The 25,872-nt window shown below is 38.0% G+C and overlaps 1 protein-coding gene across 3 annotated transcripts in view; it reads right to left on the reverse strand.

Annotated features, from left to right (window-relative positions):
* psip1a (PC4 and SFRS1 interacting protein 1a) overlaps positions 1–25,872 on the reverse strand; it is a 75,625-nt gene that overhangs the window by 5,662 nt on the left and 44,091 nt on the right. For 2 of the 3 annotated variants that reach the window (XM_039758203.1, XM_039758202.1), the window contains exons 6-14: positions 23,674–23,739; positions 23,145–23,295; positions 22,739–22,826; positions 18,075–18,282; positions 13,701–13,822; positions 10,095–10,150; positions 9,906–9,976; positions 4,147–4,248; positions 188–389 (exon numbers count right to left, since the gene is read on the reverse strand). In XM_039758203.1, the coding sequence (XP_039614137.1) occupies positions 188–389; positions 4,147–4,248; positions 9,906–9,976; positions 10,095–10,150; positions 13,701–13,822; positions 18,075–18,282; positions 22,739–22,826; positions 23,145–23,295; positions 23,674–23,739 (1,066 nt within the window). The remainder of the gene's footprint in view (positions 1–187; positions 390–4,146; positions 4,249–9,905; positions 9,977–10,094; positions 10,151–13,700; positions 13,823–18,074; positions 18,283–22,738; positions 22,827–23,144; positions 23,296–23,673; positions 23,740–25,872) is intronic. The other variant, XM_039758201.1, reaches the window with a different exon arrangement.

Below are 25,872 nucleotides of genomic sequence, written 5' to 3' on the forward strand. Positions count from 1 at the left end.
CACACTAAGCTATGAACACACTAAAGCTAATTTTTAAACACAATACTATATATAATTACAAAGTGTGGACCAGTAACAACTTGAATGGCTCACTGGGCAAACACTAAGAAATAATGTACTACTGTGGTGAAAATATTTCAAATTCCTTAATATATCTGTATCAAGCAGAAATGGTAAAGCAACAAACCTGTTCTCTGATCTTTAGCCTGATCCACTTTTTTGACTGCCCCTTTCTTCGCCTCTTCATGTTGCCGCTGCTCAGCGAGTGATTTGTTAAGAACTTGAGAGATAACAGAATCCCCTTCTCCAACCAAAAACATTGTCTTAAATTTGTTGTAAAGCATAGTAGCTTTATCCATGATGTCCTGACTTGCTTTAAATCTGCGGATCTGTTGACAGAACCAAATACAAAACATATTTTATTTAGCAAGTCCCCATGACCGTCGTCATCAAATTCTTCCATGAGAACCCTGAATACAATGAGGACTGATTGAGGTCATTTATGTTAGGCAGAATGTCTAGAGGAGGCTGGGTGGTCTTGTGGCCTGGAACCCCTACAGATTTTATTTTTTTATATATTAGATACCATGAGATGAAATAAAATAAGATAATCTACTATCCTTCATAACTAATATTCTAAAAGATTTATTGCAATATATCCACAATGACGGTAACAGAGAACACAGTCATGCTGGTGTGTAATGTGTTTTAACTTAGCACACTGTGACTAGCTTAGCTAGTTAAGTACATTACTTACAACCTGAAAGCTGCATAAGACTTATTGGCAGAGGAAGCCAGACATACAACGAACGATGAACTTGCAAACTCACACTGGTTTCTGTTCAGTTAAAAACACTACCATTAGTGCAGGATAATTACATGGAAAGTTGTACAGCCCTAGTAAACTTGAAGCTTGAAAGAAAGAAGTCAAAATAATGGAAATTTATATAAGGATTTTATAAACAAAAACAAACACATGAAAAGACGGTGGCTGCCAAATTTACAAATGTAAATTAGTACTTCGCATTACTTATGCATTTAAGATTGTAAAACAAGTGTACACCTTTGACTGTTGGATCTAGTTAATACTCAACCACATTAAAATGACCCCTAATCACCTAGGCTCTGCAAATCAATCTGTATGTACTCTAACATGCAAAACATAACATAACTATGGTCCGAGTACAACCAAGCTTCTACTGCTAGGGACCCTAGTTCTACCTCATGTCCGTTAGGTGGTCTTGTTGTCATCGCCTTAAATAACCCTTTCTCCTCCAGTATCCAAAATAAAAGGCCAGTTATTTGCATGGTTGCTTGTTTTGTTCAACTCTCCTAAGGCCATGTTGCATTTCATTCACCATTTTGCTCTGATGCTCCTTAGGCCTAGCAGGGACCAATTTATTTTTTGTGGCACTTGTGTTCCTAAACTGGCATGTACAGGACCCTTTTTGTATCCACTCAGGGTTGGGACTGCCTTCTGCCTGCTACAACTACTCTGATGACCATAAAAATGCCTTGTTACTTGTTGACAACTGAGGAAAAAGAACTCCACATAATACTTTTAACAGATATTAAAATGAAAAACCACCTTGAATACTTAAACCTCTATGAATATTGTTAGGATGGAGTTGTGGTAGCTGCTATTTAAATAAAGGTAGTTTATTTTAAAATTGTACCTTTTTCAGTGTGGCAATCAGCTCACTATGCTTTTGTAGGTGCTGTGTTGTAACCTGCAGAGTTCCAAGTTCATCGAGAGCTTCAATACATTTCTTTACATCCTGTTTAAAAAGGAAAAAAGGTCAGAACAGAAGGACAACATGAAGGAAAGCGAAAACTTGAAGCATCAATAAAAACTGAAAGTTTGGGTCCAATTTCATTTTCTTTCATGCCATAAATGCATAAAAGCATACAGACAACAGTTTTGATTCTACGGGCATCAAACTGCTACTTTAATTCATTCTTATTTTATATAGTGCAGTCGCAAACATTTATGCATGTAGTACACTCACAAATAAAACCTGGAACAGAAAAAATCATGCTACTTGTGAAAAGAAAAAGATGCCTAAAGATAGTAAGTATTCTATATTATCTGAACATCTGACGAATAATCATTCACTTAACGTACATCTACTTTCCAAGGAAATTTGGAAAAATGAATTGTAAAATATTCATCGTAAAATTTACTGTTATTTAATACCAGAGAGAAAAAAGCACATTACCGTAAATACTCGCGGATAAGTTCTCCCACGGATAAGTCGTGACTTGACTTTACTGTATAATTTCTGGTATGTTATAATGTCAGTCATATAGGTTGAATGCGGAAAACTCATGCTACTTGACCATTTGCTTATTTGCCCACAAGTGAAATGTACTGTAGATCATCATGTATAACAATTAAATGAGCAGTGGTAAAGCAGCTTCATGAGGCAACAGTACTCAACATGACAGCTTAAAGAAGTTCTCCTTTACTAGGGAGTGCAGCTGGATGATAAATTGGACTGAACTGCCAATACTGATGCTCTGTCTGTCTATCTACTGAGCTTTTAGTTTAGAAAAGCCACTCATACATTAACATCTTTTGTCTTAAAAGAAAAACATAATAGCGGAGCTTTCAATGATACAAACAACTTTTTGTTGAAAGGTAAAAGTTTGCATTCGGTATGCTTTTGAACAATTAATGTGTTTTTTGCTGTTGTATGCATGCTGATAATTTGTCTAACCTTGGCTCATACTTTGTAAGCTTGAGAGCAACACATGCAGCACTCAGGTCATCTGTTAGTCTGTTTCTGGTGTCAGATTTGATTTAATTCAAAGCTAAAAACAGCTGCACAAGCATAAGATGTTCCAAACAAAGTAAGGAAAGCAATCTCAAGTGCCTTCATTGACTTAAGATTATTTGGCAGAGAATTCCGCACTTTAAGGATTTCATTTTCATAACTAACTGTGCTGTCCTTTGTCATCCCTTCGATCCTCTCAAGTGTTTCACGCAGGTCTTCTCTATTAAGCTCCACCCCCAAAGCTTCCATTATATATTACGGGGTCGTGGATCAGGTGTGGCGATTAGCAACTCCGGCAATAATTACAGATGCGGACGACTCCTCACCTGTGCGCTTAAGCGAGGACTGCCCGCATCACAAAGCTCCCAGAAACCGCTCCGGCCACTCTACCATAACCCCCTTTAAGCCGCGAGTGCGGCAATTATCTGTTAAAACTGGCCTTTTCAATTTTGAGCTGTGGACCCGCTATACCACATCCCCTCCAACCCCACCATGGGAATCACAGACTCAAAAGGCTGCAGTCCGTGCCACACCCTCAAGCAGCATGTGTGCCGCCCGCCTTACCCCAGACAGGAGAGGAAGGAAGCGCTCCCATTGGGCTGCTGGGCAGAGGGGCGGGTGATGTGAGAAAAGTCCTCCGGCGTGCGTGAAGAGGGGGAACGGTGAAAGGAGCAGCCCGGCCCCGCATTCCTCTGGCTTTATAGTAACGAACTCTGTGCTCGGGCGACGGCGCGCGTGCCCACTGAGAGGGCTCTGAGTGCCCCCTTTGGCACGTGTGCCATAGGTTCGCCACCACTGACCTAGACTCTGCAAATCAAAGTGTATGTACTCTTTAACATGCAAAACATAACATAACTATGGTCCGAATTACAAATACAATCCAAGCTTCTACTGCTAGGGACCCTAGTTCTACCTCATGTCCGTTAGGTGGTCTTGTTGTCATCGCCTTAAATAACCCTTTCTCCTCCAGTATCCAAAATAAAAAGGCCATTTATTTGCATGGTTGCTTGTTTTGTTCAACTCTCCTAAGGCCATGTTGCATTTCATTCACCATTTGGCTCTGATGCTCCTTAGGCCTAGCAGGGACCAATTTATTTTTTGTGGCACTTGTGTTCCTAAACTGGCATGTACAGGACCCTTTTTGTATCCACTCAGGGTTGGGACTGCCTTCTGCCTGCTACAACTACTCTGATGACCATAAAAATGCCTTGTTACTTGTTGACAACTGAGGAAAAAGAACTCCACATAATACTTTTAACAGATATTAAAATGAAAAACCACCTTGAATACTTAAACCTCTATGAATATCGTTAGGATGGAGTTGTGGTAGCTGCTATTTAAATAAAGGTAGTTTATTTTAAAATTGTACCTTTTTCAGTGTGGCAATCAGCTCACTATGCTTTTGTAGGTGCTGTGTTGTAACCTGCAGAGTTCCAAGTTCATCGAGAGCTTCAATACATTTCTTTACATCCTGTTTAAAAAGGAAAAAAGGTCAGAACAGAAGGACAACATGAAGGAAAGCGAAAACTTGAAGCATCAATAAAAACTGAAAGTTTGGGTCCAATTTCATTTTCTTTCATGCCATAAATGCATAAAAACGTAGAGACAACAGTTTTGATTCTACGGGCATCAAATTGCTACTTTAATTCATTCTTATTTTATATAGTGCAGTCGCAAACATTTATGCATGTAGTACACTCACAAATAAAACCTGGAACAGAAAAAATCATGCTACTTGTGAAAAGAAAAAGATGCCTAAAGAGAGTAAGTATTCTATATTATCTGAACATCTGCCGAATAATCATTCACTTTACGTACATCTACTTTCCAAGGAAATTTGGAAAAATGAATTGTACCATTAAAATATTCATCGTAAAATTTACTGTTATTTAATACCAGAGAGAAAAAAGCACATTACCGTAAATACTCGCGGATAAGTTCTCCCACGGATAAGTCGTGACTTGACTTTACTGTATAATTTCTGGTATGTTATAATGTCAGTCATATAGGTTGAATGCGGAAAACTCATGCTATTGGTCCAAGAGATTATGATATGCTAACGGCCACCTGAGAGAGTAGCCATGGAGTCCACTGCCTTTTTTATTTTCTATGTGGCTGTGGTAAAGCACCGTATCAGCGCGTGCTCCTAACCTCTCTCTATTGTGCCTTCGTGACCACATGGTAATACCTGAAGTATTCCAAAGCAACGTTTTCACTAATTTGTGTTTTTATTGTATCTCACACCCTCATACACCTTTATCGTAAGAATATCCCTTATCTACGATGGAGCGTTCAATCAGAATAAAATAGAAAGCTGGTTTTAAATTAAACGTTGTTGAAGTGGCAAAAGAAATTGGTAACTGCGCTGCTGCAACAAAGTTCGATGCATCTAAAGAAACTGATGCAAGATTGAAGGAGGCAAGAAGATGAAAAAGAAAATAAAATTAAGTGTCATTTCTGAATGAGTGTATAAGTCGGGGTCTGATTTTATGATCGACTTATACGTGAGTATATACGGTACTTGATTTTAATACAATTGCAACATCAACTGAGTAAAATTTGCCTTGATGAAACATGTACAAATAATACTGAAGTATAAGCACAGGATGTAATAACAGTAATCTTCTTTCACTACAATGTGTAAATAAGTTCTACTATAAAATATGGTGATCAATCTTCTTTGTTGATCCAACACATTTACTGGACAGAAGGAAAAAAAAAAAAAAAAGAGTAGGTAGGGAGTAATGGAATAGAGAAGACTTTAAAGCCATTAAAGTTTTAGTCTGTCAAAGTACAGCAAATCATTGTAAAGAGGCAGTAACCAATGATGTTACTCGCTTTAGCCATTTCCTATCCTTGTATTTCCTTACTTAACAGTATTTGAAAAAGTCAAACTTTTTGAATAGATCAATATACAGTAAAAGGACTACTGCTTCTTCTGACACACCAAACATACCTCATGCATTTCGGAAAAATGTCATGCACCAGAAGCTAAGCCTGTTAGGGCCCAGCCAGTACTTGGATGGGAGACCAACCAGGAAAAGCTTGGGTTGCTGTTAGAACAGATGTTGCTGAGGCCAGTAGGGGGCACATACCCTGTGGTCTGAATGTGGATCCCAATGCCACAGAGAAGTGACGGGGACACTGTGCTGTAAAAATGGCTCCATACTTCAGATGAGATGTAAAAATCAAGGTCCTAACTCTCTGTGGTCATATATGAACCCTGGGTATCCTTTTGTAAATAGTAGGGTGTATCCCAATGTCTTGGCTAAAATGCTCAATGCCTCTCACCCTGTGTTGAGCATACTGGTAGAAAACAGCTGTTGTCACATCATCCAGGTGGAGGCTGCATATTGGTTGTGGTTGAAGTGGCTCCCCATTCACTATGTAAAGCACTTTGAGTAATGAGAAAAGAGTTTTATAATGTAAAGAATTATTACTATTAAAATGCAACTGCCTGATATAGGACAATCTCTGGTGAGTTTTCATTACTATAACACGAGTTGGACCACCCATGTCACAGTGTTGTAAAAGAGTGGCATTCAGTTAATTTAAATTCTCAACTATCTCTTAAACATAGCCATTATCCTAGTTAAGGTTCACCAGCATTTCATTTAATTTGTTGATGTTTAAATCTAAATTTAGTACATAACAAAATAGCTCTGCTCCCTCATAACTTGTGAAAAATCCCTTAACTCTTTTAGGGCGGATGTCAATATGCGGGGGTAGAGGGCGACAAAACTCACTGTTACGTCACAGGCATTCCCCCTCTGCTTGGAGGAATTTTAGACTCATTGACTAACAATGAGTTAGCATCTAATCCTTGCATGAGTTACGAAATGTAAACAAAGGCAAGATGGCATCGACATCTCACAAGGTAACGAACCAATTTCAGATATGAAAATACTCAGCAGATGATTTTCTGCACATTATCGCCGAGTCAGACTGTGATTTTTCCTGTCTAAATCATCCCCACTTTGACCTTTAGCATTATTCTGAGGTGCAATATGTCCTTTACAGTGTCATGCACCTGTAAACTAGCACAGCCAGTGACTTTTGTATTGATTTGCATTGAAGCTTGTCACACTTGGACTGAGTTTTTGAAAATGATTCCGTTGTTTTCATCATTCAACAGGTCCTTATGTTAGTAAAAGTTTAGGCCTGAAAAAACTTGCCCACACTCTGCAGCGTTTGTGGCTAATAGTACAAAGCATATTCAGAACCAAAGGTTTACCAGAAACGGAGGGGGTGTTCTCTGACTTGGTTCTGACGCTTTCCCCTTCCTGCACTCACTGTTCCTTTGAGGAATATCCTCTATTTTTAATCCACTCATCCAGCATATATGAAAATGTGTTTTGTGCTTATCTTTTTTTTTTTTTTTAGTAATGCTGAAATTACAATTCCTTTCACTTGTAACTGTTATTGAAGCAGTAGTGTAACAGCTTACCTAGTCCTCTGCCCTTTTTTAGTCAGTCATTCTCCAACCTGCTGTACCCTAACAGTTTCACGGGGGTCTGCTGGAGCCAATCCCAGCCAGCACAGGGGCCAAGGCAGGGTGCCAGTCCACGGCAGGGCATACATACACACACACACACACACACCAAGCATACACCAGGGACAACTTAGAATCACCAATGCACTCCAAATACATATTTGGACTGTGGGAGGAAACCAGAGCACTTGGATGAAACCCACACAGACACAGGGAGAACATGCAAACTCCATGCAGGGAGGACCCGGGAAGCGAACCCAGGTGTCCTTAGTGCAAGGCAGCAGTGCTACCACTGCGCCACCGTGCTTACCCTTTTTTAATCCATAATAAAGTATCCCGTTTTTTTCCTTACCTTATTTATGTAGTGTAAATAACAATAGGATACAATTGGCTTTTGACATTCTTGCACTCACTGCAACACTGTTTTGATTTTTTTAAAACTCTTTTAGGGCGATGTCGACTTTTGTAGACAGGAAGTGCTGAGGGCGCATGTCGACAAAAGTCAACATCCTGGGGTAGAGGGCGACAACCAGCTGTTAATGGTGACAAAATTCACAGGCATTCCCTCTCTGCTTGGAGGAATGTTAGACTCATTGACTTGGCATTTAATCCTTGCATGTGCAGCGATTAAAGCGAAGTGAGTGCAGAAAAGAAAATACTCAGCGGACAATGTTTTGCGCATTATCGCCGAGTCGGAATGATTTTTCAGAATCTGATTTTATTGAGAGTGATCAGGAGATTGAGCAAGAGAGGGAGGAACTTGCATCAGCTGATGGGACACCAGTCAATGCCGCCCCAGCTGAGCACATTCGCGCAGCCGATGCACCTATGGCAAGGTTCATGTGGCAGGAATATCCAGACATTGACCTGTGGGAGCCAAACTGGCTACCGGACTACACAAGACAGCATGGCTTTCTGTTGGACTTGACAGGTGATAATCAACCGCTGGACTACTTCTGGCTGTTTTCTTCCTGAGGATGCCTTTCAGCTACTGTCAAGATGAAACAAACAGGTATGCAGAGCAATTTTTTGAATCGCGGGCTTTGCTTGCACCTCATTCTCATTTTTCAAAGTGGAAACTCACAACAAAAGACGAGATGAAGGGCTCTGTGGCATTACAAATAGAAATGGGACTAGACTGGCAATATAACTTCAGGGAGCATTGGTCCAAATGTGCTTTGTCCCCTGGTGGCTTTGGACAGGTTATGCCGCATGATAGGTATGTGCTCCTGCAAAGTTTTATTCATTTCTGTGATAACCAGAAGCAAATCCCAAGGGGTGAGCCAAGCTATAACCCCATGTGTAAAGTTCAGCCCCTGCTTGACATTGTGGAACCAACATATTAACAGTTTTATCAGCCTGGCCATGATTTGCCTGTGGATGAATCAAATAGATGGGTGGATAAAATACAAGGGATGCCTTTTTTCCTACCAGTACATGCCAGACAAGCCCACAAAGCATGGCATGAAGGATTTTGTACTGGCAGAAGCAAGCACTGGTTTCTGCCTGAAAGTAATTACATATACAGGAAAGTATTTCTTTCAAAGAGAGAACTGTCCCTTGACATGTCAGGTTGTGCTGGAGCTGCTTCAGGGCTATGATCATTTGGGTCATGTTGCGTACATGGACAATTTTTATACATCACCAGAATTGTTCATGGAGCTACAAAGCAGGGGAATTGGAGCTTGTGGCACAGTGAGGGTGAACAGGAGACACAGGCCTTCACAGATGAAGCCAGACAGGCTTAATATGAAAAGAGGTGAGAATCAGGTTTTCATGCGGGTGGAAAACTTGGTGGCAGTGGCATAGCACGATGTCAAACGGGTGACTTTCTCTACACTCTACAATATATGTGAGAAAATACAAACCTGATTGTGTTGTGTGCAGCAACGGACAACTGAAAAGGAGGCACCAGTGCAAAACATACTGTAAGCAGTGCAACGTGGCAATGCATGCAATTGGCTGCTTTGAGCGATATACTTTGCAGGACTTTGCTGTGTAACATGTATGTGAAATCATATAGTATGCAGGCTCATACAATATGCAAGACTGTAACATTTGTCAAAAAGAAATATTTTTGTTGATTTGATATGTTAAACAATTGCTTTGTGTTCTTTTTTTTTAAAAAAAAGTTAAGTTTTTGGAAAAATATTCAGCCTTGGGAGAAAAGAAACAAAAAAAATTAGCCCTAAAAGAGTTAAGAGTGCCGTCATCAGCAAACTTGACCATTTGCTTATTTGCCCACAAGTGAAATGTACTGTAGATCATCATGTATAACAATTAAATGAGCAGTGGTAAAGCAGCTTCATGAGGCAACAGTACTCAACATGACAGCTTAAAGAAGTTCTCCTTTACTACCGTTTCCTGTGAGAAAGAAAACCCAAAAGGCAACACCCCAAGGACAGCTTTATACTCGTATATATCAGTTTGTCAAAAAACATGAAAAGGGACGAATGAGTTAAAGGCAGAGCTGTGGTCAATAAAGACAATCCAAATACACATCCTAGGTGACTCTAGACGTTGAAGAATAATGAAGTGGTTTGGAGTGAACATAAGCCTCTAGATGTGCAATGACAAAACTGATTCATTTCCCAGTCACCAAAAAGCAAATGTGGTTAATGACAAAGCAAACTTACTGGATTATCAATTTTCAAAGAGATTTTAATTTCTCCATGTAGCCTCTGAAGTCTTGATTCTGTAGATAGATCTAAAATAGAAATCAGTCAGAGTTTAATGTGATATAAACTTGAACCATCCCCATTAACATGCATACCATACAGTTCAATATATGCCTGCACATACAACCTCAGTCAGTGTAACGATACCTTTCTTCTTTTCCACTTTCTTCTCGTCAAGCTTTTTTCCTTCATCTTTACTTGGCCTTTTTAAAAACAAATAAATACATTAAAAATTCTGTGCATTAAATAAATACATTAAAAATTATGTGCATTAAATATGCTCAACCCCTCTATCTCAAATGTGTTTTAAAAATAAAAGACAGAACACAGCCAATACTAAAAACTCAAAGTTCTTAACAGCATTATTTCTAGCCTATTTAATACTGAAGGCTGTATTGTGATAACCACCAAGAGTAAAAACTATGGAAAGCCATCTGAATGTTGATGAAAAACGTAGCACTTTTTTCGCGTGTTTAAAATGCAATAAAAACTGCAAAACATAAATTATACCCATAAGGGTTTTAATTTTAGACTAACCAGGATACACTCAGAATCCTTCACGTCTTTTATTATGATAATTTGCACCTTTACACACTTTAATGTTACTCACATTATCACACATGACTAAGTGCCTTTTTAATATTCTCATTTGCTTCATTTTTGCACATTAATGAAATCACATCACAACTGGTGCTAATGGATAACCTCCCAGCGGTAAACACAACTACTAAGGAGGTACTGAGGGATTTGGAAATTGTAGAGGGAGAAAAGCTGCTCAGATTAAATAAGATGAAATCAAAAAAATCACCAGGCCCAGATAATATTTATCCTTGTGTTCTTAAGGAGGCTAGTGAGTACATATATAAACCCTTAACACATATTTTTAAGAAGTCACTGAGCACTGGAGAGATTCCGAAGGACTGGAAAATGGCAAATATCATCCCATTATATAAAAAGGGTGACAGGGCAGATCCAAGCAACTATAGGCCAGTAAGCTTAACATGCATCACAGGAAAATTAATGGAAGGAATTATTAAGGATAAGATTGAGCAACGCCTGGCAAGGACAGGAGTTATTAGGAACAGTCAGCGTGGGCTCAGAAGAGGAAGGTCGTGTTTTACTAACATGTTGGAATTCTATGAGGTTGCAGCAAAAGCATACGATCAAAGTGGAGCTTATGATATTTATTTGGACTTTCAGAAAGCATTTGACAAGGTGCCACATGAGAGGTTGGGCATCAAGTTAAAAGAAGTGGGAGTTCAGGGTGATGTTTTTAGATGGGTGCAGAATTGGTTCAGACACAGGAAGCAGAGGGTGATGGTGTGAGGAACCTCATTAAAACTGGCCGATGTTAAGAATGGTATTCCACAGGGGTCAGTGCTAGGGCCGCTGCTATTTTTAATATTATATATATATATATATATATATATATATATATAAAAATGATTTAGATCGGAATATAAGTAACAAGCTGGTTAAGTTTGCAGATGATACCAAGATAGGTGGATTAGCAGATAATTTGAAATCCGTTACATCATTACAGAAGGACTTGGATAGCAGACAGGCTTGGGCAGATGTGTGGCAGATGAAATTTAATGTCAGTAAATGTAAAGTATTACACATAGGAAGTAAAATATTAGGTTTGAATACACAATGGGAGGTCGGAAAATCGAGAGTACACCTTATGAGAAGGATTTATGAGTCATAGTGGACTCTAAGCTATCAACTTCCCGACAATGTTCAGAAGCCATTAAGAAGGCTAACAGAATGTCAGGATATACACGATCTGTGGAGTACAAGTCACAGGAGGTTATGCTCAACCTTTATAATGCACTGGTGAGGCCTCATCTTGAGTCCTGTGTGCAGTTTTGGTCTCCAGGTTACAAAAAGGACATAGCAGCTCTAGAAAAGGTCCAGAGAAGACAGACTAGGCTGATTCCAAGACTACAGGGGTTGAATTATGAGGAAAGATTAAAAGAGCTGAGCCTTTACAGTTTAAGCAAAAGAAGATTAAGAGGTGACATGATTGAAGTGTTTAAAATTCTGAAGGAAATTAGTACAGTGGATCGAGACTATTTTAAAATGAGTTCATCAAGAACACGGGGACACAGCTGGAAACTTGTTAAGGGTAAATTTCGCACAAACATTAGGAAGTTTTTCTTTACTCAAAGTACGATAAGACACTTGGAATAAGCTACCAAGTAGTGTGGTAGACGGTAAGACGTTAGGGACTTTCAAAACTCGACTTGATGTTTTCTTGGAGGAAACAAGTGGATAGGACTGGCGAGCTTTGTTGGGCTGAATGGCCTGTTCTTGTCTAGAGTGTTCTAATGTTCTAATAAATAAGGTAATAAAACTGAACCAAAAATTACTTAAATACTCAAGGAAATCTATATTTTTTTTCTTTTTTTTTTCAGTTCCATTGTTTGGCAGGTGTGATGTTTGTGGACATAAATGGAAAATGTGCAGGAAGTAACAGAATTTAGTTTGACTCGAGTCTAGATACAAACCACTTGGTACTGATCTAAAAAAAAAAAAGTCAACACCTCATCCTTCCTTCTATAAATTTTACTCATAACACTAGACATACTGCTGCACACCTTTATATGTACATCCTCATACATCTAGCTTCCTTGTGTACATGCACCCTTTTATCATAAACAGTGTAAAGGCTACCCAAAGACACTCATCAGACAATGCTTACCTAGGAGATGCCAGAGACCCCAACAAACAATAAATGCTAACCTGACCCCCTAGTCCCACCTGGACCACACTTCCTTATAATCACAGGATATCAGAAGGTACACATGCATCTAAGTAGCACACAAGCCTACAAACACTCAAAACAGAATAACAGCAACAGGAACACAGTTTACATCATACCATGCGATTCAAGTCCATCTGTATAGGAGGGACAAAAATCAAAAACACCTGCCACACATATACAAGAATATTGCAATGCAGTCAGAAGAAAGGATCCACGGTCTCTGATTTACACACATACAAGTTCGACTGGACACACATTTAAATGGGCTAGTACGAAAAGTACCAGAGAACTGGTTGAAATGTGGGAATCTAATGAAAACACCATTAACAGACATTTGAACATGAACCCAGGATATGTAGGCTTGAACAACATGTAAATAATAAATAAGACTTTGACCAACATCCTCTAAACCCCACCTCATTAATTCCCCCATTAACCCCCAAATTCACCTACCCACCCCTCCTTATTTGCTATATATAGACTTGTAGTCCTGTATGTCTAATAATGTTTCACTGATGATGATTCTTGCTAGGAGTTGAAAGCTTCGGAATAAAAAACGTTTTTACTGTGTGTGATTCAGTTTCTCCCTTTGTGGAGTTCCAGCTACAAATATACAAACCGTACTGCAGATCTTCACTTCCATATATACATATATTGTCATTCATGTGCGATTAGGAGGCAGCTAAAAAGGAACAACTGAAGGTAATTCCACACCAACGCCAGGGGATGGCGTCGAGCGCTAATCCTTTCTCTGTCACTTCCTGGTAGACAACTTAAAACTCACACCACTTCCCGTTTCCAGCCTGGACTCAAACCTGTAAATATCTCAAGTATACGGGTGGCTGCCCCAAACCTTTTTCTGTGTGTCGAGGCTGTATATTTCACAATATACATACACACACATGCATACTATATTTTATTTATTTATATATAATACATATATACATACACAAACAGATTTTTTTTTTTTTAAACTGAATACATACTCTGTTGGCTTTTGGTCATCTTGTTTCCGCCTTCTATCATCTTTTTCCATCTCCACAGTTTCATGTTGAGTTTTCAAGACATTACGCTTTGTACTGGCCATAAACCATTCATACTTGCGTTTCTAATTGAATTAAAAAAAAAAAAAAAATGTTTATAGCATTTTCGGTATTGAAAGGTAATTTACAAGTAGGAACAATGCTGTAACATAAGGATGGTTATATAGAAATTTATTTTTTGTAGGCATTTTCTATGAACCAGGAGTTTCTTTTTGAATGTGCCCATTAAAGAATTACTATTATTTATTTAGCAAATGCTATTATCCATGGAGACTTACAAAATAAGCTATAATACACACAAGGATGATTAGAAGGTGCAGGCAGCAACAGAAAAAAGGTTTTTAAAAAAAAAAAAAAAAAAAAATTAGCACAACTACATTAATTAAACCTGCATCTAGACTAAATTAGTATCCCAAATTCTTTATCAGAACAACAGGAACGTTCCTGTAGAACAGACCGTACGTTTTTAAAAAGATGCCTAAACCTGAGTAAGTTGGGTAGTATGAATAGCCACTCCACAGCTTTGGAAGAAAGAAAGGAGAAATACTGTCCAGCCTCGGCATTTCTGCTAAGATTAGGGACAGTTGACAGGCAGAGGTAGAATTGATAGTTCTTGAAAGCATGAATTACAAACGTGTTCTGCAGGAATATTAAAGAAACTCATTTAGCTTGTTTTGAAGATGATCAAAGTTTTATCTTGGGGGTAAATATTTATAGCTAGCTCATTGAAAGATCTGTTCTATTTGTGAAACTGAAAACTAATAAAATAAGGCTGTATGGCACAATTTTAATTATTGGAAGGTTACCTGAACTCGGCTTTTGCGCACTAAAAGTTACATTCGGACATGCATTTGCGGCTGCTCGAGCTTCTTCAGTCGCTTGTGCACCGCTGGCACAATGTCTGTCAGTGTTAGTAGCATTCTGTAGCCGTACGCTGCTCATCTGTTTGTTGTGCTTGTTGTGTACGTGTGGTCGCACTAGCAAGTCTATGTTCCGTGTCAGTCATGTGACTTCATTTCCTACGCATCCTTCCCATGGCCACTGCTCTTGTGGCTGCTCGGGGTATTGCTGTGAACACGGATAGTATCAAATTATATAGAAGGTTATGCAAGACAAATAGCGGAAGTATATATTGCAAAATATTATTTAAACTGGAATTTTCAAATGCTTTATGAAACAATCTGAGAAATTTTCATAAAGGAGGGAGGAAATGCAACAATGTGTATAGTTTGAGGGGATTCTTGGAACAAGAAATTGCATAACTGTATATATATATATATATATAAATAAATAAATAAAAAAAAAAATCGGTGGCCTCTTGGTGTCACATACCATCATCATTTTAAATGATACCAGAATTTGAAACAAGTATTTATCGCACAGAAAATTGGGTATCCAGACATTTCACACAGCTTGACATACATTTGTTGCCAAGGTCTTCCTCATTAAAAATAAATAAATAAACTCAAAACAAACGAAACATTTTGACAGATATAAAACTTATGAATCTCCTGATTGAGCACAGTGCAGATTCAATCTTAGACCAGGGCTGGTGAACTCCAGGCCTGGAGTGCCGCAGTGCCTACAGGTTTCCATTCTAACCCTTTTTCTAATCAGTGACCAGTTTTCACTGCTAATTAACTTTTTCCCATCATTTTAACAGCCCTGTTAGAAGAGTTCAGCCCTCTGAATTGATTAATTTCTTCATTAAATGAAAGCCAAGCAGAAATGAGATGCGAAACGAGCCAACAGATGAGCAGCTTAACTGGGGCTTCAAACTCCAACCAATTTCACTCCAATCACTTTCTTAATGAAAAGCCAATTCTTGCTGTTAATTAAACCCATTATTTAATTCCATGGCTTTTTGCTGCTCTCATTCTGCCACAGCACACATTTTGAAAACTGTTGTTTTTCTGTTCTTTCTAAGAGCGCCATCAAAATGTTTTGGTGACCTGACAGATCAACCTTACCAAGACCATAACCTCTCTTTAATTTCAGATATTGTGTAATGGGCAAAGGGCTGGTCATGTGGTGGCTTGTTTTATGTCTCATTGTTTGGCTGCTAATTAAAGAAAAAGAAACAACTATGGGGCCTGAGTCAAGTTAATTAAAAGAAGTATTCAGCAGCAAAAACTGGTCACTAATTAAGAAGATGGTAAGAATGAAAACCTGCAGCCACTGCGGCACTCGAGGCCTGGAGTTCGCCACCACTGTCTTAGACGCTCCTCAAAACAGCAACAGCTCGTTATCACAATCCAGATCTGAATTTTCACTGGCAATTCTTGCAGCTGCCTAGTAAATGTGTTGCAGAAAAGCACATAAAATCTAAACAGAACTTGACTTACAGCGGGAAAGTGTTCACATTTATTTTAGTTTAGCATCCCATCTTGGTTCATAAAATGTTAGAAACTTCGCACGTCACTTGGATTTGTGCAGTAGTCAAACTCAAGGTACAAAATTTAATTGTAAGTAGATCTCTAATGTTAAGTGCTTATTTCTGTGAAAATGAAAATTTTAAAGGCATGCACTACAAAAATCTAAATTAAGCTCATTCTTTGTCAGCTCCTTTTGAAAACCTTACAGAACATACTAAGTTGCCTATTTACTTTTTTTAGAACCAAATAGTTTCAGTTTTAGTAAGAGATGGTTACCAAGTAAGGTTCTCTATGGGTACACATACAGTTTCACGTCTTTCAAAAAATAAAATAAGAAACACATTGCCTCATCAAGATTTACAATGGAGGGGTGTGTATGGCATGGCAGCTATCATAACCATCACAGACTGACAGTTCACTGCAATTTAAAACAACTGAAGTGTCACTGGATGAGGTGACGGCTTCAATGCAAGTAAGCAGTTTGGCATGGTCTCTACTGCCCTATTGTGTTAGGCATCAGTGAGGCTGCACGATGACGGTTGTGTGACTGAGGTATGACAAGACAGCACTGGGGTACAGCTGCATAGTTTGTGGTCAGCTGGTGGCGATAAATGAAACTTGTGATGGTATATATAGGACAACAACACTCATAACAGTGACAAAACAATTACATTGACAATCGTGACATTATTTTTAAAATGTTTCCTTTTCTTTTTCATAACTTCTTTAACACACTACTTCTCCGCTGCGAAGCGCTGGGTATTTTGCTAGTTTTTAATAAATTTTAACTTGATAAACGAGCGAGGTCTTGCAATACGAGTAGTACATATATGCTTTGTCCGCCGAGCGTCACTTGGGGATTGTGGGTAATCGTCTCCCATGCTCATTCTCAGTCGGTGTGCCTCACCCATACAGTCACCATCCATATGAGCATATACTGTTTACTATAGCATGGTGACCACGTGAGTGTGCGTGTGTGTGTATTGAAACATGCAAGTCCCGGTCATGCACCCCAAAACACAAGGCTGAGTCTTAGTACTTTAACAAAACCAGCTTTATTCAGCTTGAAACAGGAACAGCATGGTTGTTTACTGTAGAGGGATCTACCGCTCTCCTATACAGAGACACAGCAATCAGGCAGGGTCGTGTCCAGGTTAGTGGCCAAGTAATACTGTGCTCTTGCATTACCCATCGACGGCAGGCACTTATCGTTTGACCTCGATCTTTTCTGATTCTCTTAAGAAACCTTAGTGTGTAAAGCATTTTTTAATTTTGTGTCCAAGTGTAGTGACTCATCAAGCAAAAGCAACTGTCATTGGATAGGTTCCTTGTTAAAGTCACAAAAAAGAAAAAGATTCCAGTGAGCCAACAGATAGCAAGGATTCCGTTAGGTAGCGTGAAGATTTTGTATTAATCATTTTTATATAAATATTTGTGGGTTGCAAAATGAATTATCTGCGTTTCCATTATTTCTTACGGGGAAATTTGCTTTGATATACGAGTGCTTTGGATTACAAGCACGTTTCAGGAAAGAATTATGCTTGCAAACCGAGGTTCCACTGTATTCTTTTTTTCCCCCCAGAATAATGTTTTTTCATCCACTAGATGGAAACAGAAAAATGTCTTAAGCATTACTCGAGTTAACACTGTATATTGGATCATAACAGCTACACCCCAAGAGACACTTCGGCTTAACTGTCTTAACAGAAATCTGAGCCCGAGAGTAGCTCAGCATTAACACCAAGGAGGTTAACACTTGAAACAAGTGTTTTACTAAGATCAAACAGAAATTTAAGTCTTTTCCTGTGTTATTGAAGTGAAGAAAAACAGCATGTTCTGTTGTAGTCTACTAAAATATTTTTGGCTTAACAATTTACTTAGGATAACAAATAAAAGTGAAAACATATCAGACTCTACCCCATAATGAATGATACTTGATTACCTCTTCAGTTTCACTCTGCACGTCAGGTGAAGGCTCTACTTTGGCATTTTTTCTTCGTTTAACCTCTGGCTCCTTTTTCCCATCCTTTTCACCTGTTCCAGATTCCTCTTTTTCCTTTCTCTTTCTCCCAACCTTCTTTGGTTCAGCTTTTTTTAGTTTAGAAGGCTTCTCTGCAAGTTGTTTCTTCTTATTTAACTCTGCTGCGACACTTAAAAAAACAAAAAAACTTGCAATTGACTACAGTTAAGGTATTTATATCCACTTGTCTTCTAAAATTCACTGTTCTTTGTTTACCTTCATTTGAACTCTTCAGCTTGCACAACACTTTAGTATCAGTACATTGCACCTGAATACCCGGAATGGCTACCCACTACTATATTACCGTAGCATAAATATTTCATCATTTGTCTCTTTACGGCCATGCATTCAAATGTTTGTTCTGAAGCAGCTGGTTACTTGTCTTTCTGAATTATGTGCTTTGTTTCTAACAATGCTCATGCTTAGGTCCAGGTTCACTGCCATGTAAAGAGAATTCAATTACATTCTTACTCACATGTAATGGTATTTTCAACCTTATTATTCAATGCATCACCTTTGTCTTTAACTACAGCCTGTAAAAGAGTCTCTACATCTCAAAACGCATTGGTCAACATCACAGCCACCACTATACTTTCTGAGAAGGTTGGCATCCTTCAACATCTGCAGTAAGATTCTGCAGATGTTCTACCAGACGGTTGTGGCGAGTGCCCTCTTCTACGCGGTGGTGTGCTGGGGTGGCAGCATAAAGATGAAAGACGCCTCACGCCTGGTCAAACTTGTTAAGGCGGCAGGCTCTATTGTAGGATTAAAGTTGGACAGTTTAACATCTGTGGCAGAGCGACGGGCATTAAGCAAACTCCTGTCAATCATGAAGAATCCACTGCATCCACTTAACAGTGTCATCTCCAGGCAGAGGAGTAGCTTCAGTGACAGACTTTTGTCACTGTCCTGCTCCACTGACAGACTGAGGAGATCGTTCCTCCCCCCCCATTTACTCCACCCGGGGGAGTAAATGCTAACATTAATTTTATTTTCATTTTTTTAATTTTTTTTCATTTTTATTACTATTTAATTTAATATTGTTTCTTTGTATCAGTATACTGCTGCTGGATTATGTGAATATCCCCTTGGGATTAATAAAGTATCTATCTATCTTCAGCTTGATGCTGGCTAAACAGAGTACCTCTTATAGAACCTCCGTGCCTGCATCTCTGTTGGTTTTCTCCATTCTAGAAACTTCAAAGAAAGGTTCACTCAAACAGAGTCACTGAGCACTACTCTGTTTAAAAATTCTGGATACACCTGTGTGTCACACAGCATTGGACAGAAGTTCTATCAGCCTACCGATTCTTAACTTTCTTGATACTGGACATATTCTTACAGAATTAAATCCTTTATAGTTTTGTTTTACTGTTTCAAAACAACTTTTTGCTGTTAATGCCTATTGTGCAATTGTTGTTGTGCACATATTTAATTCTGTTCTCTCTATTTTAGGTTCATACAGATGCTGCTTTAAATTAATAGTTTGGAATGTAGTGGCTATTGTTACACTGTTCATATTCCAACAGCATGAAGCCAAACTCAAGGCCCGCAGGCCACATCCGGCCCGGCGTGTAATTATATCCGGCCGAGATCATTTTATATATTATTGTTATTAATGGCCCGGGATATGAAGCGCTGGTAACACAATAAACTACAGATCCCATAATGCAGCGCTTCAGCTGCCTTGCCGAACACTTACCGCATTAATCAAGTCTAGCTTATGATGCTGCAAGTTATTGCGAAGCTAGCCCACACAATGCCAAAGAGAAAAGGTGATTCTGAACATAGAGCCTTTAAAAACCGATGGGAGGCTGAGTATATGTTTACTGACATTGCCGGTAAACCCGTGTGTCTCATTTGTGGAGCTAATGTGGCTGTAATTACAGAATTTAATCTAAGACGGCACTATGAGACAAAACATCAAGATAACCTGAAAGACCTGAATGCAATGCACAAGATACAGAAAGCAGAAGAGTTAAAGAAGAATCTGAAACTTCAGCAGACGTTTTTACCGTGCAAAATCACAAAGTGATTTCAAATGAAGCTACTTTTATGGGAGACACAAATGCACCAGTGCAACTTGCCCCACTTTCCCTGTTGCCAAGTAATGTTGAACCAAGTCGGCACTACGGTGTTCCCAAATACGCACTTTGCTGATAAACTGAGCGCACTGCGCACTGAGTTCGCACGACGCTTTGGTGACTTTGAAGAACAAAAAAAGAATTTTGAGTTGTTTCGCAACCCATTTGCCGTCGATGTGGAAACTGCACCTGTGCAGATTCAGATGGAGGTGATTGAGCTGCAGTGTAATGGCACACTGAAGGCAAAGTCACGATACTGCACGGCCCGCACAGTTTATTCACTCCATTCCCGCAGAAATGCTCCAGCTCCGTCTACATGCAGCTCGAACCTTGTGCATGTTTGGTAGCACATATCTGTGTGAGAAGCTCTTCTCAGTCATGAAGACTAACAAAACAGCACACAGGAGTCGCCTCACTGATGAGCACCTGCAGTCCATCCTGAGAATCTCCACAACACAGAACCTCACAGCAAACAGAAACCAACTTGTTGCCAAAAAAAGATGCCACGCATCCAGCTCTTATAAAATGACATAAGAGCAAAGACAACTGAATGATTTGATTTGTTATTGCTGAAAAGAACACATTTTATTTATATTTCCAGGTTTTGTTATGCACCATGTTCATATTTGAATTTGTATAATTTTGACAGGATATATTTTTATGGAGAGCAAAATCTTTTGGGATATTTAAAATTTAAGTTTATTTTTATATAAAATTACATAAGAGTAAAGAAATTTGAATGTTTGTTCTTTTAACGCTTACTTTATTTCTAACTTGTATAATTTAGACAGGATATATTTTTATGGAGAGCAAAATATTATGTTATTTAAGGTTTGAGTTGATTTATTCCGGAATAATATTCTGTTGATTAAATAAAAATTCCTTCTATTTAAAATTTAAATAGAACTTGAACATATACGATAGTTGTGTGTGTGTGTGTGTGTGTGTATATATATATATATATATATATATATATATATATAGATATGTATGTATATATATATATATATATATATATATATGTGTGTGTGTGTGTATATATGTGGATATGTAGAGATATATATATGTATACTGTATATATATGTGGATGTATGTGTATATATGTATGTATATATGTATGTATATATGGATATATATATATATATATATATATATATATATATATATATATATATGACAGCAACACTCACTCACAAAAGTGACAAAACAATTACATTGTCAATCATGTTACGTTATTATTAAAATGTTTCCTTTTCTTTTTACTTCTCCGCTGCCAAGCGCGGGTATTTTGATTGATAGATAGATAGATAGATAGATAGATATGACAACAACACTCATATCAATGACAAAACAATTACATTACAAGTTACGTTATTTTTTACATTTTTCCTTTTCTTTTTTATAACTTCTTTAACACACTACTTCTCCGCTGCGAAGCGCGGGTATTCTGCTAGTATATATATATTTTTATTAAGATTTTTAAGCACAAAAATAGTTAATAATACCATAGAATGCACAGTGTAATAGTAAACTAAATGTAAAAACATTGAATAACACTGAGAAAACCTTGAACAGAGAAAATTAATATTGCAAGAATTTGCGCTACACCCTAATAAACCGCTCGCTGTAAACACTTTTTTTTTTAATGAGTTTTAAGCACAGTGAAAAAAATGTAAGTTTGAAAAATCCTTAATTTATACAAAAACTAACCATAAACAACCAAGAAAACTAACCTTGCATGAGTCAAGTTCTGGCGTGAAGGAAGTGAGGAGGAAGCTGGGAGGAGAGGAGGTTACAGTTTTGAGGGGGAGTCCGGCTACGTGAAGGAAGATTTCGATTTAGAAAAAGATAAGATTTCGACTTCTTGTACTCCGCGGCAAGATCAGTAACATGAACGCCACGCTCATACTTTTCAATGATTTCTTTCCTTAATTGGATTTCAATTTTCTTTGAACTTTTCTTCTCACCAACACTACCACTCTTCACTTGTTTAGAGACCACGGTTAACTGCAAAATTAATGCAAAAGCACTCGAAATAGAGCACAAAGAGTTCACAGCCAATGCACGCACGTCTGACCAAGAACGATGTAAAGGGAGACTGAACACGTGCAGAAATCATTGGCGCGTACGAACTGGAAGGGAAACTGGCCGCCAGTGTTTTGTTTGCCATCAGAGCGTGTGGTGTAACTGACTACCAATCAGAATGGTATGGGACAAAAAGATTACCTTTTACCATAACTTACTGTGACAAGTTCTCCAAAATTTCACATCTGTACTTGACCCTTGCAATGGCAGAATGTAACATCTAAAAAAAATTTCTCTACTAAACAACATTCTTGAAAGGCTTCTAGCACCACCTAGTGGCCAAATTAAAAACCTCAAAATGAGTATGAAATTAACTTTTTTTTTTTTTTGATTGGCTAATTCAAATTCCTCTGTGGAAGCTCAGTTAAAGTAACACTCATGCCAACAATTCCTGTAAATAAGTAAAAAAATACTCACATCTCACTTTCAGGGTTGGGTGAAGCCAGTAATTTTGCAGCTTTGGGTTTTCTACCACGTTTTTTTGGTGTAACTACCTCAGGAACTGCTGAAGAATTAAAATATGTCATTTTTAAAAAAAAACAAAAAAACACTTAAATAAATCATGCAGAGTGTAAAAATATTTAAAGGTCTCTAAATACAGTTTTGCTTTCTGCAGATTACTTAGCTATACATACACTGAGAAACGTTCTGCAAGAAAGCTACTAAAGAAGCACATGATACAAGTAGGTTTTGCTAAGAGGTTTAAAAAAAGATTATTCAAAATCATCACATATAAAACAGCAAGCTAAGTACTCTAAAAGTCACTTTAAGCACTATGAAGGTAATTCAAAAAAGTAAAGTAAAACTGCCATGTTCACTTTACCTGGCGGAACTGGGGGACTTAATGTTGGGCTGACCGGTACCTCCTCTTTTCCTGCCTGGTCCTGGGTTTGTGCCTGTGCCTGTGCCTGTGCTTGTGCCTCTGCCTCTGCCTGAGCTTGGGCCTGTGCCTGAGCAATTGCCAGTAGTTCACTCTTTAACAACCAAAAAAAAAAAAAAAAAAGTCAGGTAGACTAAGCAAAGAAAAACACGTTACAAAATTCAAAGAGCTTCATTTGAAGGAGGCGGTTCCCACTTCCACCTTAAGTAAAATTCTACAAAGCAATCCAGTATTTGTGTTTAAGATGGGAAATCCAGTCATTTTCAGTAGTTGCTCATTTTAATAAACGTACACCAAACTAGTCAATTTACCTTGATAAGAGAAATTAAGGCAAAGTCATGCATATCATTAAAACAGAACAGTGTAAGGGCATTATAGATTAGGAATTAGCAAAAATTAATAAATAAAAGAAATACAGCAACAGAGTTTCCAGCCAAATGAAGAGATAAAGAGACACATAAATCAAATGTACCTTTTTCTTTCTCCCCCTTTTGCCTTTTACTGGAGGAGTCTCTGGAGTATCCTTCTTTACAGGGTCCTAATATTGACAAGAAGGGAAAATGGTATCATGAGCAGAACATAAATAAATGAGTACAAACAAAAGCATGAAGGGCAAAAATGTAGTCTTCTAAAGTTGAAGAAATGCACCCTTAGGGCTTAATTTATAGATTTTAATTTCCACCACTAGGTACTGTAAACATTCATCCATCCCACCTCTCACTCGCACTTACACTCCTGTTTCAAGAAAAGCCAAGTGTGTGAATATGCAATATTACAAAAGGAAAACGTTGATTACGCACAATAGCATCGGCAGAATACATGCATCAGCTGCTAAATTACAGCAACAAACACTGGCAGGGTTTTAGTCTCCTCCTGTAATGCTATTTTTAACTAAAAGGTTACTACACACAGAGAATAAGTAAAATAAAAAACAGCGATTAATGCACGTAGGTCTGGTGGTGACGATGGTTGAGTCTATGTGCCCTCTAACCTTGGTAATACTTTACATTAAGTGTCCATAATTACACTGTAACTACTATGTAATTACCTGTATAAGTACAGTGTAACTAGGAGTTATTACTCTGTACTTAATGTGTAATACAAAGTAACATTATACTTAATTGCTCAGTTGTCATTGTTATTTCACAGTTTATATAATTACAACGTAACAATTTATCACTGATCCAAAAACAAGTGTACTTACATAGTTACATTTTGAAAGTACAGATACAATGTAATAAAAAACATCAGGGTACGTAACTACAACTATGTAACAGATGTTCCATGGTCTGGACAATTGTAATGGAGAATTGCAGTGATAACTGTATAGGTTTTCAATGATATTTCAAGATCTGTTTCAAATGGTGAAAACGCCTTTGCAAAATAGTTGATGCTTTTGCCTCACAGATCCATTATCCTGAGATGGAATTCTGTCTGGAGGCTCCAGCAGACCCCCCGTGACCCTGTGTTAGGATACAGTGGGTTGGATAATGGATGGATATGTGTGCAAAATTTGTACGTTCTACCCATATGTCCCCTAGGTCTTCTTCATGGGTTTTACTGCCACATCCCAGGGGCACGTAGGTTGGGTTACGTGGCCATATGTGTGAGAGCGTGAGTGCTGGTATGTTTGTCAGTAGGCCTTGTAATGGGATGGCTCTCCATCCTGGGCTGTTTCCTGCCTTGTGCCCGGTGATGCTTGGAATGGCTCTGCAACCCTGTGTACCTTGATTGAATGATGCAAGTTTGGCAGTATTATGTTAGGGATGGGTATAATAATATCCCAAAAAATTCAACAATAAATAGTGTAACACAACTACAAGAATGTGACAAATGCTTATTTAAGCAAAACATGTCAAGAGGAGCCTCTCTAGATTTTGGGAAAAAGTGTTAACCATTTTGCAAAGGCGTTTTCACCATTTAGAAAAGATCTTGAAATATCAATGAAACCCTATACAGTTATCACTGCAATTCTCCATTACAGTTGTCCAGACCATGGAACATCTGTTACATAGTTGTAGTTACGTACCCTGATGTTTTTATTACATTTTGAAAGTACAGATACATAGTTACATTGTAAGTACATTTGTTTTTGGATCAGTGATAAATTGTTACATTGTAATTATACAAACTGTGGAATACCAATGACAACTGAGTAATTAACTATAGTGTTACTTTGTATTACACTAAGTATGGAGTAATAACACGTAGTTACACTGTACTTATACAGGTAATTACATAGTAGTTACAGTGTAATTATGAACACTTAATGTAAAGTGTTACCCACCTTTTTTCTATGTGGTGTTGACACTGTGATCTCTCCCCCTCACATGCAACAGTTGGGAAATGTATTTTACCATAGCAAATACTGTACAACTTTTCACAGCATTTTTATGACAATGGAAATGTACAGTTACTATTTAATGAACAAAATTATTATTTTTTTAAACTAAAAATGTCAACAAAATGCGGATTTTGGCCAAGCTTTTCATGGAACTGTAGTTGCAGTGGCATGAGTCTCAAAACCCTTCATCTTTGGTGAATACTAAATGACAGCAAAGCAAAACCTAACAAACAAAAAGCCTCAAACTAAATTTGCAGACCTTTTAGTTTATTTATTGAAAAATGAATGAATGTTCACGGTAATTTCTAGAACAAAAGAAAAAAAATC

The sequence above is a fragment of the Polypterus senegalus genome, chromosome 7 (genome assembly GCF_016835505.1).
Source record: "Polypterus senegalus isolate Bchr_013 chromosome 7, ASM1683550v1, whole genome shotgun sequence".
Classification (NCBI taxonomy): Eukaryota; Metazoa; Chordata; class Cladistia; order Polypteriformes; family Polypteridae; genus Polypterus; species Polypterus senegalus.